The sequence below is a fragment of the Eleutherodactylus coqui genome, chromosome 8, assembly GCF_035609145.1.
Source record: "Eleutherodactylus coqui strain aEleCoq1 chromosome 8, aEleCoq1.hap1, whole genome shotgun sequence".
Classification (NCBI taxonomy): Eukaryota; Metazoa; Chordata; class Amphibia; order Anura; family Eleutherodactylidae; genus Eleutherodactylus; species Eleutherodactylus coqui.
The window spans coordinates 124,216,674-124,230,210 of NC_089844.1; the positions used below are offsets into that span (position 1 = coordinate 124,216,674).

Here is a 13,537-nt window from a genome sequence, read left to right on the forward strand (position 1 = left end):
CATTATGCCAGGTGTAGCAGATTTTAAATGGGCTATAAATCTGTGATATCACCTGGTTGCACAAGCAAGTATATTTGTTAAAGGTATGGGTTTTTTCTTGGAAAACTTCTTGCACTCTTTTGTATATAGAGGAGCCTTTTGTGTTGGTGGTTAATTCTTGGTAAACAACAGTTCCTCCACTGTACTCCATAATGCGGCTTATTAGCTGGAACTTTCAATTGTGTGGGTCTCTGGGAGTTGTAGTTTGTATCAGTGTTCTGAAAAGAAACTTGGCATCTGACTACAACTCTCAAGACCCACACAAGGGAAATTTTGAAGTGGTTCTAGCCAATCAGGGGCATTATGGAATACAGCGGGTTAGGTTGTGCTGTAGGTTATCCAGTGTTATGAAGTGTGATTGATCTGTAGTGGAGTCATGGAGTTATAAAAGTCATACATTATATGATAGAGGCACGCATGCTGCACACAACTCCCATTACATGTAAGTGATTCATATGCAAATAATTGACTCGATTTTCATCGGTTTCGGATTTCACCAATTGTTTTCGGACGGATTATCGACAAAACCGATGTATCACTACTAATTTTTAGAAAAATGTAGTTACTAGACAAAAAAAAGCAACAAAGCAAACACAGAACGCCCACTTTATGTTTCAACGCCCCACTGCTTCCCCTCTTTTCGTTTCACCGCCCCCTTGAGAAGTAAAAATGCCCCCCCAGGGGCAATAGCGGCCGCGTTGAGAACCACTGTTTAGACACTGTTCGACTTCCTGGGCTTAGCATACATCTGAGCAGAGGTTCGCCTCTGAGCACCTCTTGCTGTCATTCGAGCGAGAGTAGCACAACCACTGGGAACACAACGCCGAACAGTGCTGACATCTCAGCCTACGTATTATTTTAATATATATATATATATTATTTTTTTTATTTTATTTTCAGTTTATTTTTTGTAGTGTTGTGCTCCTGTTTGAGTTTCCCCCAGCAGCCATGTTAAAGGCCATGGGCTGTTCAGTGTTTCAAAGGGAAAGGTAGGTGGTGACACATCAAAAACATCACTACCAAAACATGTACCGGTAATTGCTTTTTAGGCCTTTTCATCAGTTACCATTGACCTACAACAAAAATCTGGAGTTAACTACTGAAAAAAACTCCACTGTATCAAATGAGAAAAAAAGTTTTCACAAAAAGAATATGTGCAAGACCCACGTGAAGGAAGCCTAAAGCTGAAGTGACTTTTAATTTTTTTCAAATACACCACTTTACCTTGACGGCAAAAAACTGTCCAAATGTTAACCGTAGGTAAGCAGGGAATTATGAAACACTACAAATGTTGTCTCTGGGGGTGGAAAGGGGACCTCTATGCCAGGGTTTTCCTACATTTTCAGCTTTGGGGCACCCCTGAGAAAAAAATTTATTGTGTGGCACCCCTACCAAAAAGGGTGTGTGGTCAGGGGGCATAGTGTATAACAACATTTGATTTTACCTGTTATTTCAGTGTCCCCTATAGTAATAGTGCCCCCTCTCAGTGGCCCCAGTAGTAATAATGCCCTTTTATGTCCTCATGTCCACATCATTAAAGATGCTCCCCTTGTTGCCCCATCATTAATAATGCTGCCGTTTTACCCTGTTAGTAATAATGATCCCCCTTATTGCCTCTTCATTAAGGCTACTCCCCTTTGATGCATCGCCATTAGCAATGCAGCCACTTGTAGCCCTCCATCAGCAAAAACACTCCCCGTTGTTGAATGCCAGCAGTAGTGCTCTCCCGATCCCTCGTATTCTGTATAATTAAAAAATAACAATATACTCACCTCCTTTGCTGTCTAAGCTGCTCCGCTCTGGTAGTCCTTCCTTGCATTTCAGTTCTTCCCGACTTCCGTATTGCACGGTCACACATAACAGCTGTGTCCAATTGGCCATAGTGGTTACATACCACATGACTACGCAACCAGAAGTCAGACAGGACCAAATTGGGGGAAAAAAAGAGAAGAAAGTGACTCACGTGGCCACCTCATAAACTGGAGAGTTAGGGGGATGCCTGTAGAATCTTTTATACAATGATAGTTTCATGCGGCCCCAGGACGTGACTGGTCATCTGGGATTTTCACCGGTGAACTGAACGTCCCATCTGCCTCTGGTGTCACCGCAGCCATGGCAGGCTCTCACGGCACACAAGGGGTGGGAATCACTGCTCTGTACATAGGTTACCTGACAAAGAATGCCACTCAAGTATATGAAACTGAAGGTACAGAAAAAGACCCTTTGTTCTAGAAGAGGACTCCATTGCAATTCTGTTGAAAATAGCCATAATACAGTTGTGTGCATAATACTGTAGCTCATCTGAGTCACAGCAGGGGGCAGCGTATGTCCAGAGTTGTAAAGAACTAAGAGGCCATCAGAATTGTAAAGGTTACATTTAGGGCCTGTTCAGACCATGTTATGGGTTCTGTCTGGGAGCCCCATTAGGATTACTGCTTAAAAACCTGAAACCAGCACCATGGACCAGACCTGAATAGGCCCTTAAAGATGGGATAGTGCACCCATAACAGTAAAAGCCACACACTTTGCACCATTTATACTTCTCCATCCACCTTCCCATTGTCAGAAAAATATATAATAATAGATATAATAACCATAGACTCTCAATGTGCTGATTATGGCCGCCAACCCCAGATAATAAAAACAAGAACATGTAACAACAGGTCAGTGATTGCTATGGGTTTTTTTTAATATGGCTGCATTTTGTGCCAGTGGAATGACATAAAATAAAAATGTGTATAATATATGAAATTAAACAGAACCTCCACAAGGGCTCCTGGAGGGCAAAAAATGAAGTTGCTCATAGCAATCAGAAATAAAGATAAAGTATATTAAGTGTTAATTGTGCATGATAATCTGCTTTCCCTTTAGTCCTAACAGCAGCACAATATAGGGGTGCATCTGTTCCTGTGTACTGGTAGGACAGATGGAACTTTTAATATGTAAAAAATGGAACAACTAAAAAAAATTACCCACCCTCCCCCCTTCCTTTTATTAGACCTAGCTACCTCTAATCTGGCCAGTGTCTATTCTAAAGAGAAAGAAAATATCTGGACGGGGATGGGGGGAAGGGAGTTTGCGCCACTGTTAGGACTAAGGGAAAACATTATGAGACATAATCAATGCTTCCCTCATGTCCTACCAGCAGCACAATATGGGGAACAAGCAATAAGATACCCCATAGGGAGGGTCCTCAAGCTGTGAAGCATTCAAGATGGAATGTCCAAGAGACGCCGGCTCTGAAAACTTGGGAAAATAATCTGTAATGCTTTATGAACATACTCTGGCAGCTCTAGGAGTCTGCCTCACAAATATACTCTAAAGGCAACAGGGCTTTTAGAGCTTTGAGCGATCATTTTGCATAAACAATTAAGTAGCTACTTAAGTACCAATTAAGTGTGCAAATGAAGCCTTAGCTGAAAGCAGTTAATAGCCGGAGGGCTATTATCTGCATTCAGATCCTTTGTTCTCCATGGGGAAACAATGCTATCAGCACTCCCCCCCCCCCCCCCCCCCCCGTGGAGAACTGCTGATAAGAGTGAAGGACGAATTTTAGGTTTGACTGAATTTAACGATTAGCTAGCAGTGCCCGAAAAGCCCACGATGGGCGCACATTTAGACGCACTGATTATGGCTAAGACGATCACCGATTAGCGATTTTTTTAGCGATCATTGGCTGGTGTAAATGGGCGTTTAGTCCTAACCGCAGCGCAAGCCCTAGTGGAGTTGGCCTTAACAAACTCTGGGAAATCTAGCCTTTGAGAAGGACAAGCAAGTTTAATTGTATTACTAACCCACCTACTAAGTGTTGGTTTAGAAGCCTTCAAGCCCCTATCTTTTGCAGAAAGAAGGATAAGGAGATTCTCTTCTCTTCTAATGTCTCTAGATCTATTTAAAAAAATATTAAGACATCTAGAAATATCTAGGGTGCGTAATCTAGCCTCCTCGGGTTTGGAAAATACACTGGTAATCATATAACCTGATTAATATTTTTAAAGGATGGAGCCTTGAGAGTAAAGGTAAGTAAGTACCTAAGTAAGACTATCAGGTAAGAATGTTATATATGGTTCTTCTGAGGATCGAGCTTGAAGCTCCCCTGATCTTTTAGCCAATGTAACAGCCAATAAAAAGATCATCTTCATGAAAAGAAGGTCAGTATCCACTGTCTCAAGAGATCCAAATGGTGGAAGGATTAACCCTTTAAGTACAATTAATAAATTTCACTGTTGAATGGGTTTAGGTACTGTAGGTCGCACTAGCTGCAAACTCTTATGAACCTTTTTATAAGCGTGTCCTGGAATAAACATCTGTTAAGAAAGGCTGTCATAGTATCTCTACTCTAAAAGTACATATTTTAGCTAAGACATCTATCCAAACCGACCTGTAAAAACTCCAGAATATTGCTAAGTGATGGATCTTCAGTATTAAAGCTTCTCTTTTGACACCTGTCTGTGAAATGTCTATTAATCCTAGCATGTACTCTTTTGGTAGAGCTTGCCTTAGCATGGGCTAATATTCTCAAGAACGATTGAGATAGCTCACTATTACTAAGCAGGGACCGATCAACCTACAGGCTGCCAAGTCAAAACTCTTGAGATAAATACAAAGTTGGTGCCCTGGGACACCAGGTTCTGCAATGGGGGAAGCCTCCAAAATTGCCCTCAACTCATGTATATGAACTAGGTAAACCATGATCTTTTTAGCAAGAACCATATTATGGCCATCATCTAGGCCTGGTCTTGCCTGATTTTCATCAATACATTTGGTATCATGGAAACTGGAGAGAAAATGTAGGCCAGCCTGACCCTCCACAGAATGGATAGAGTACACCACCAAGGAAATGTCCTCCTTGTACAGGGAGCAGAATGTCTCCACTTTGGTGTTGAATTGTGATGCCATAAGATCTATCGCTGGCTTTTCCCACCTGAGTGTGATCTGGTGAATAAATCAGTGGATTCATTGACCACTCTGCTGCCACAGAGTAGCCTCGGCTTAACCGATCTGCCAGTGTGGAGACTGCCACAAATGTGCACTACAATCAGGTGGGATAGATTCCTCTCTGATCAAAACCAAATTCTGTCTGCTTCTTCCTGAAAGGGATAAGATTGGGTGACCCCGTTTGTTTCTATAACTTATCACTGTTACATTATCTGTTCTTATCTTAATGGCTTCTTTTCAGATCTGTGGTAGAAAATGAAGTTGTGCAAGGCGGACTGCTCTGAGTTCTCTCAGATTCGAAGAGTAATGCTGCTCCACCACTGTCCATGTACTCTGGATCCTCAACTCTTCTATATGCATTACCCAACCTGATTGGGATGCGTCCATATCAACAGGGTCGAGTGAGGCTGCTTTCCTTTATATTACTCCACTAACGAGTTTGTCAAGATAGTGTGTGCCTTCTTTTTAGCTCCTTCGGGTTCCACTAGGACAAAATTTTTCTCTAAATTAGAAAACGCAATCCTAGGCAGACGGCCACGATTCGTCCGTGTGAAATCACATGCGGAAAACAAATTGCGGCATGTTCGGCTGCCTGTCCACAGGCGTTGTGGAGCCGCCGCCCGGGAGCAGGAGCTGGCAGACGGATATGACAGAGTTTAATAAGGAATTATGGTTAGACCTGACAGGAGAAGCCACTGCTGGAATTACTATTGTAAATACAAATGGGCTGATGAAATCCTGAATGGGTAGACTGTAAACTGAAAGTGTCTTATTCTTCCTCTGATTATGACTGCTATCCTGAGATAATGTCTGCCGCTGCTTGTTATTGGAATATGGAAGTAGGCGTCGTTGAGATCGAGAGCCATCATATGGTCTCCTCTGAAGTACAGAGGAGGCTGACTATCCTTTTCACACTGAAATGTTTCTTCTAGATAAAGTGATTGAGATACCTCAGATCTAGGATTAATCTCCAGTCTCCTCTTTTCCTCCAGATTCGAAAGTCTAGAGAATAAACACCTGATTATACTTCTTTGGGAGGAACAAGTTCTAACGATATCTCGCTGATATATTGTGTGATAGATTCCACTACTAACTTTTGCTTCGCTGCAGAAAGAGCCCAGGTCTGGGCAAACCTGTCTTCAGGTGTTCTTAAAAACTCTATCCCGTAGCCTCTTTGGATTAGATGTAGGACTGGAAGGTCCTTTACCGCCTTATATCAGACCTGGAAGAAAAGTGATAGATGCTCCCCTACAGGAATCTGTGCAACTGGGGTGCTGGTTGCTAAACCTCTGGCATCAGAAATCTGCTCGCTTTTCCTTTTCTGAGCCATGGCACATCTTGATCATCTTCACTGCCCACAGGAAAAATAAATGACCTCGATTGGTGAGCTCTCTGAGATCTGCCTCAGCCACGGAAGGACTGGGGGTAATGACTTACTCTTCTTATTCGGTAGGTCTTCCATTATGTGGTCTAGTGCAGGACTGAAGAGTCTTTCAGGTTTGCACGGGAGGCCACACAAATTAACTTTGAGAAACTGTCCGCTTTCCTTGCTGTGGTGGACAATGCCATAGATCTGGCTTGTTAGTATGTTGCATCACAAAGATAATCGATCACCAAAAAGAAATGTTTGAAGGCCTCTAGGGTCCGTTTAGACCTTCTGATTTCTTGTTTGGCCAAGAAAATAATGTCAGAGTTCGCTTGGGCATCCTGTTTGTACCAGAAGATACATTGTTAGCTCGCTCGTTTCATTATCATTCAAAAAATGGTTCATTCTGTATTAGAGGGCCTTTACTATTTCATCTTTCTGCACAACTGTGTCTGTGTCATCCTCAAGCTGACACATTTTACGTAAGAAATGCACCTCATTATCTATTAAAGCCACTGCAGATACTGTAGAATCATTCCTTCTAAGGGCACAATCTGCCCTGCAAACCTTAGGATCTTGAAGATTGCATCCATCCTCAGCAGGCATTACACTGCATTTACATAGTCTAGCTATAGCCATGTCTACTTTTGGAAACAGTCCCAAACTGTTGAACTCCTCTTCCTTCAGGAGAAATAAAGTGTGGAACTTCTTCTGATAGAACTGAAGGCTTTTCAGGAAGTTTCTACTCTGCCATTATTGCATTGTTATAGCTTCATCAACTTTGTAGGCCCTAGGCCCCCTAGAGGTAGGTTCTGAGGCTTCCCTCTGGTCAGCAACCAGGTCAAGGCCCGGATCAACTTATTTTCCTATAGAAAAATTAATAGGACTAATCAAGTCTTAGTAACACTCAGGATATTCTGGCATGTCAAAATCTTCCTCAGCAGATGATTTCGCTCAAGTACTTTGAACGTGATGTCTGGGTCAGTGAAATTGACTCCTTTAGCTCTCTCATGCAGTTCTGCATAAAGCCCTTAACCAAAATTACAATGTGCTAAATAGTAGGCTCATTAGATGGTTCCTTTGGCTAACAGGCTCGACAGTGATTGAGACTATTTCCAGATGATTATGAGTTCACAATCCCAGCATGCCAGGTGTCTGTGCTTTGCTGTTGTTTTCTGACCTGGCTGTCCTGTTCAGCAGAACCTATTATGGACATCCCAAAGTATGCAACATCAAAAACTCTGTCTGGCAAAGACCAAGCAGATAAGGACTGATGCCCACAAACGTATCCCACGTAAACCACTGTGGGATAGGAGGGGGCGAAGATAAATTTATTTCAGTTTATTACGCATTAAAAGTTGCATCTGCCCTACCAGTACATAGATGCAGATACACCCCCATATCATGCCGCTAGTACCCTGTTTCCCTGAAAATAAGACATCCCCAGAAAATAAGACAGCATGATTTACAAGAATTTTTGAGGACGCAAAATGATTTTTCAGGCTTTTTGAGGATGCTTGAAATATAAGCCCTACTCCAAAATTAAAGGGGTTGTCCCGAGGCAGCAAGTGGGTCTGTACACTTCTGCATGGCCATAATAATGCACTTTGTAATGTACATTGTGCATTAATTATGAGCCATGCAGAAGTTATAAAAAGTTTTATACTTACCTGTTCCGTTGCTGGCGTCCTCGTCTCCATGGTGCCGACTAATTTTCGCCCTCCGATGGCCAAATTAGCCGCGCTTGCGCAGTCCGGGTCTTCTGCAGTCTTCTATGGGGCTCCGTGTAGCTCCGTGTAGCTCCGCCCCGTCACGTGCCGATTCCAGCCAATCAGGAGGCTGGAATCGGCAGTGGACCGCACAGAAGAGCTGCGGTCCACGGAGGAAGAGGCCATCTTCAGCGGTGAGTAGAGAAGTCACCGGAGCGCGGGGATTCAGGTAAGCGCTCCGGTGAGCTTTCTTTACCTCCCTGCATCGGGGTTGTCTCGCGCCGAACGGGGGGGGGGTTGAAAAAAAAAAAAACCCGTTTCGGCGCGGGACAACCCCTTTAAGCCCTGCTAACAGTTAATTTAAAAAGTCAATTTAAATAGTGTCCAGGCAGCTATATATGTACAAAAGTTAAACCTTTTTGAACAAAAAGTTAATATAAGACACTGTCTTATTTTCGGGGAAACACGGTAGGACATGAAGGTTGGAAGAAAAAAAAAAAAAAAGCCTTCAGAGCTGATTTTTTAAAATTACCTAAAAGGCGATTGTGAAAAGTGAAAGAATATATTTTCACCGGCTCCAGTCCCCCACCGCATCGCCTGTTCATCCGGCCAGCTTGTTCACAAGATGCAGTCAGTGACATTTCATATACAAACTGACTGAGGATGCCAATTAAAAGGTGTCAACGGTATACAATGATTGGCTGCAGTTGTCAGTCTGTACATGGAACTTAGACTACAACAGAGCCAGGAGGGAGGAAGTGAGATCCTGCAGCTTGCAGGTATCTGAAGCAATGTGGAGATGTTCTTTCATGGTTTTCCACAATTGTCCGTTTTTTGTTTTTTTCTCTAAATCAACCCAGAAAACCCCTTTAAGTCTGGGCTCACTTCAGTATTCTTTTATCCATCATCAGATCTGTATTTTTGTTTGCTTGAAATCTAGGTTTATCTTACAACTGCAGATGTAGAGTTTTATTAGGCCGCCTGCACACAGGTGGGTCAGACCCCGCATGCAGGATTCCCGCAGCGGAGTTCAACCCAGGGCCCGGCCGGTGACCCCTGCTTACCTGTTCAGCATCTTCTCCTCTGCTGCTGATGTGCCGGATGGCGCAGCTGCTGCGACCATTCTGCAATGATAAATGTAGAATGCCCGCGGGACTACCAATGCAAAAAGCACAAGATTTATGCATTGCGAGACGCACAAATATGAAATCCATTCTTTTGCATGAGTTCATTCACATTAGTTATGTTTTCCTGCATGGCACTGTGATGCAATACAGAAAACACATCACAGCATGTCCTATCGCCCCATTGAAAGCCATGGGAGAACTGCACAAAATGAGAGGACAAAAGCGATAAATGGTACGTGAACTAAAATATATTATATATATATATATTTAAAATTCAATTGATCGATTAATACAAAATAACCCATGACCAACTTCAAAGCAGGGGCAAAATCTAGACACAGCGGGACATATACAAAAGGGCAAGGGTTCAGTTTTCCAGAATAAGTGATCCCTTTGCTCGGATACTGTAAGCACCTTACAATCACACAGAAAGTTTCATTCCATCCCAACTCCTAGGGAAGGGATTTCTTTTTTCTTTTAACAATGAATGTAATAGCACTCCCTCTGTGAACCCATTTAGTAATTGCACTCTCTGTGGCTCCACTGTCTAACAGTGCTTACTCATTGACCTCAGTATTAGTGCCCGCTCTATAACCCCCTCCCCATACTAATAGTGCCTCTTTGACAATACAGGCTCCAGAAATGGGGAGGGTTATACTCTGACAATACAGGCTCCAGCAGAACAAGCTGAGCGCTCTGTATAGAGTATAATCCTCCCTTCTCCCCCTTTCTTTGCTCCAGAACACAGTAGTGAAGGCAGAGATAGGCTATGCTCTATACCGAGTGATCAGCTAGTGTTATGCGAGATTGTTCTGCCGGAGCCTGGCATTATGGGAAAGGGTTTTTCAGCCCTCTTTGGCTATTGTCACTTTGCACTAAAGTAGGTGAAATAGATTCAAAAATCAAATAAAAACCTTCTGCTTTTTAAAAAGGCCCATTTACTCGGGACGACTGTTGGGCAAACGATGCCCGACACTCGTCCCTGCATGTACTCGCTCCCGTGCTGTCACACAGGAGCGAGTATCGCTGAATCGCTCAGAGCAGCCAGAGGAGATTTCTCTCCTCGCTCTCCCCTATCCCTCTCCATTCACTTTAAGCAGCGGCCGTTCAGTGTAAACAGCAGCCTTCAGTACTGAACAAGCATCGTTCAGGATTTTAAGTTGCATCGTTTGCCCAACGTTCGTCTAGAGTAAATGGGCCTTAAGGCTGCTATTATATATTATTCCATCCCTGCAAAGTTTCTGAAATGAACTGATCAGTTTTTTTCCCCCATTGATTTCAACGTGTTAAAAAAAATAAATATTTTTTTAACTGGAACAAGGACGCACTCTGCTGGATACTGGTTTATGGATACTGCTGAATATATTTGGCAATCCTCAACCTGATGTGCATGGGGGACCTGCAGACTGTTCCATCAGCAAATCTAAGTAACAAGGATCAGGTGTGTTGCATCTCAACATTCACCTGTTATACCAGGACCCAAGCTGCCGCCAGAATCCCTCTTCCCATTGCAATGAAAATCCATGTTCGACCAAGCCAGGTATGCACCTTGATGGTCGTGGCAGCGGTGTGGGTTGGACATCATGCAGAGCAATCACTCAGTAGTCCACCATGCAAGGGGGATACTAAATAACAGGCTACTGATTACAGAAAAGTAGTACACTGTTTATTTAACTTTCCAAATATTACATGCACTCAAAAAGTAAACTTTATTTAAAACATTTCAATATTTTATCAATATAGAGCAAAGCAAAACACGTACTGAAAAAGAAAACCGCTCAAAATGCCTTTACAAAAATACATTGCACAGTCCTATGCAGAATCTTTAAAAATAAATTAGTTTTTTTTTTTTTTTTTTTATTCTATTTTGGAAAAAAAAAAAAGAAAAAATTTTTTTTTGATACATCCCTTTACACCCCCCTCCCACCCAGCAGTATAGGGCCTATGTAATAGTGTTATTTCTGTACATCTCATGAATAGGCCATCACTTGCATTGTAAGGTTTCTGGACTATTGTGCAATATACAATATATAAACTCTATTCAAAAAGCCAGTCAGCGGAGTTCTCCAGTTTTTGTTTTTATAGAGATGTATGAACCTCAGCGCCAAAAAGCACAGTAAATATCTGTGACGTACCTCAAAAGCGGAGGCGTTAGTATCTTTATAAAAAGGGTCTCTAAATATATACATAAAAATATGACATTTATTTTTGGCTAGCTTTTCAAAATAATTTAAAAATATACAAATAAAACATGACAGAGAAGAACAGATGCCGATGGAGCAGAAGTAGAAATTGTACATATTGTTGGGGGGGTGAAAGACTTGTTCAGAGAGCTCTATAGCTATGCCTAAATACTATTTTGATAAGAGTATTGAGATGGGTAGACCTCAAACAAAACCTTAAAGGGAAACATGACATATATAAAGTTGTCCCCTTCTGTAAGAATTTTAATCATTTTTAGATTAGTGTCAGGAGGCTGCAATACAGCCACATTTTAATGTCTGTTTTATATCCACAAGAAGCCCAAGTTTGCTTCCATTAAACTGCATGGGTCTTATAACTAAGATACGAAAACCCTTCTGCAGCATTGCAGCTGTCTGTAAGCAACCCAAGGTTGAATTTTTACGAAAGTAGGGCGACATCCAACGTGACCACCATTACATCAAAAGAGGTCGTCACTCAAATCGACAGTGAGGTTATGCACTCAACTGCCGCCTAATCAAACCTAGTTGTCATTTAGAACTCTAGGAAAGCTACTGCCATACCAAGATATCTTCCAACTTTCCCACAATACAGTTTTTACTAACTTGGCAGAAGAGGACAACCCAATGACATGTTGACTAGTATTTCTCATTTTGGGCTAGTTAAGCCAGTTAAAGGTAACAAAAGTGCAAGTGTTTCCCCCCAAACGGTTTAAATTTTAATAAAAAGATGGCAAAGTGGTCTTCGAAACAAGCTTTGGTTACTTCTGCACTAAAGTGTCTTCGCTTATTGCTTGTCTACTAAGGTCTTCAGCGGCCACTTCGTACAGCAGTGACGATAGGAGGACTGTCCATGTTTTCAGTTGAACCAGATTAGTAATCTGGAAATCGAGCTCTGCTATAACTGAGTGATGCAGTGCGGTCCAGTTCAGGTGATCTATATATTCTAGCACCATTCAGTGGGCTTCCATAGAAAGATGATATGGTTTCCCGCTAACTGGCCTTTCAATCCTGAGTGATTGGCATGCAGCATATCAAGCTTGGAGAAGAAAAAAAAAAAAAAACACATTCTGGCAACTGCTAAGTGCATATCAAATGGACTTGGATGGCAGAAGTTTATTCTTCTTGTATAGAAATATTCTTTATTTTGGCCTTGTGGATCCTCTATAGAACAATTCTCTCACCCCTTGTGTTGATATATTCCAGTGTTCCAGGGTTTCAGTATTTACAACTTTTAAAAGTGTTTGTTTAGTGAATAGATTTTTTTCGGGTTAGTTGATGGGAGTTCCATGAGCTCGGAAGCGATACAGACAAGTATAGTTGGAATGGCCCCAGTTGGAGAGGATCCGCAGCTCCACAATCTGGAAAGACTTCCTGTTCTCTTCCTGCAGGATTGTAAGAAAGGATTAGAAAAAACAAAAACTGAAGTTATCTGTCTTTTACCCTGGGAAAAAGGAATATATCTCAAGAGAAATGCTAGCAACCAATTCCCCCATATCTTGTCATACTTGTGAAGTACACCAGGAGTGGCAAAGCAGAGAACAATGGTTGAGAATTAGATTTTGGTAATGCCCCAACCTAGGAGGGAGTGTTCTATATCTAGATCTGCTCTGACGCAATGGGCTATAGTGGAGATATAAAATTTCATAACATAGTAAATGTATTATATGGGTCAAATGTTATACCTATCTGCTTGACAAAAGTTTACTGGCCGACTCCTCATGGACCCAGGAAGAGGGGATTATACTTCAAGATACCAAGGATCTCTCTTGTTATTTGTATAGCACCAACGTATTCCACAGCGCTTTCAAGTAAAATTCCCCACCGAGCTGGATACTCATTTTAGCGACCTCAGAAGGATGGAAGCCTGAGTCAACCTTGAGCCGGCTATCTGAACCAGGCCAGGATTGAACTCGCAACCTTCAGGTCCCGAGTAAGAGTTTAGGACTGCATTTCTGCTGCCTTAGCACTCTGCGCCACACAAGGCTGTACTGCATCAAATGACACTATGTAATGACTGAAATAACAGTCACTCATTATGATTGATATATAGGATGTTATGCGGATTTAGTTGCTAGGAGAAAATCGTGCAATAAGGAAAACTGCACTTAAAAAGCAAATGCATGGCAAAGGGTTCTCCATAAGGGTACACATACT

The 13,537-nt window shown here is 42.1% G+C and overlaps 1 protein-coding gene across 8 annotated transcripts in view; it reads right to left on the reverse strand.

Annotated features, from left to right (window-relative positions):
* Nucleotides 1–10,823: 10,823 nt before the first annotated feature.
* SUN1 (Sad1 and UNC84 domain containing 1) overlaps nucleotides 10,824–13,537 on the reverse strand; it is a 47,911-nt gene continuing 45,197 nt past the window's right edge. For 7 of the 8 annotated variants that reach the window (XM_066576361.1, XM_066576363.1, XM_066576362.1 and 4 more), the window contains one exon: nucleotides 10,824–12,765. In XM_066576361.1, the coding sequence (XP_066432458.1) occupies nucleotides 12,652–12,765 (114 nt within the window). In that variant the 3' untranslated portion in view covers nucleotides 10,824–12,651. The remainder of the gene's footprint in view (nucleotides 12,766–13,537) is intronic. The other variant, XM_066576365.1, reaches the window with a different exon arrangement.